General features: G+C 37.9%; 1 protein-coding gene across 1 annotated transcript in view; it reads left to right on the top strand.

The window, feature by feature from the left end:
• Positions 1 to 285: 285 nt before the first annotated feature.
• The window catches only part of LOC137640770 (craniofacial development protein 2-like), a 1,123-nt gene continuing 980 nt past the window's right edge, over positions 286 to 428 (top strand). The window contains exon 1 of the mRNA XM_068373245.1: positions 286 to 428. This exon is cut by the window's right edge and continues 378 nt beyond it. Within this exon, the coding sequence (XP_068229346.1) occupies positions 286 to 428 (143 nt within the window).

The following is a 428-nucleotide window of genomic DNA, read 5'->3' on the forward strand; positions in this document are numbered from 1 at the left end:
GGGGAGGTGATGTCGGAGGGAATTAAAATATTGCATTTATGTAGAACAGACAATATCCATAAAGAAGGAGTAGCACTAATGTTAGTAAAAAGAGAACAGAGAGCTTATTTGGAGCACAATTCCGTGAACTCAAGAATAAATTCGTTCACTATGAGAGGAAAACACAAGAATTTTAAAGTTATTCAGGGATTCGCACCTGACTGATCATATTAATATGAAGACGTAGTAAACTTCTATTCAAAGTCAGAGTAGGAAATTGAGAAAACAAAGACAGGCGATATAGTCATGGTGGCCGATATTAACAGTAAAATCGGAAATGACAGGAGAGGCTACGAGGATATGATGAGAGAGTTCGGTTTGGGTGAAAGAAATGAGAGAGGTCAAAGGAAGCTGGAATTTTGCCAGGGTAAGCCACTTTGTATAACAAA

Source organism: Palaemon carinicauda, chromosome 5 (assembly GCF_036898095.1).
Source record: "Palaemon carinicauda isolate YSFRI2023 chromosome 5, ASM3689809v2, whole genome shotgun sequence".
Lineage (NCBI taxonomy): Eukaryota > Metazoa > Arthropoda > Malacostraca > Decapoda > Palaemonidae > Palaemon > Palaemon carinicauda.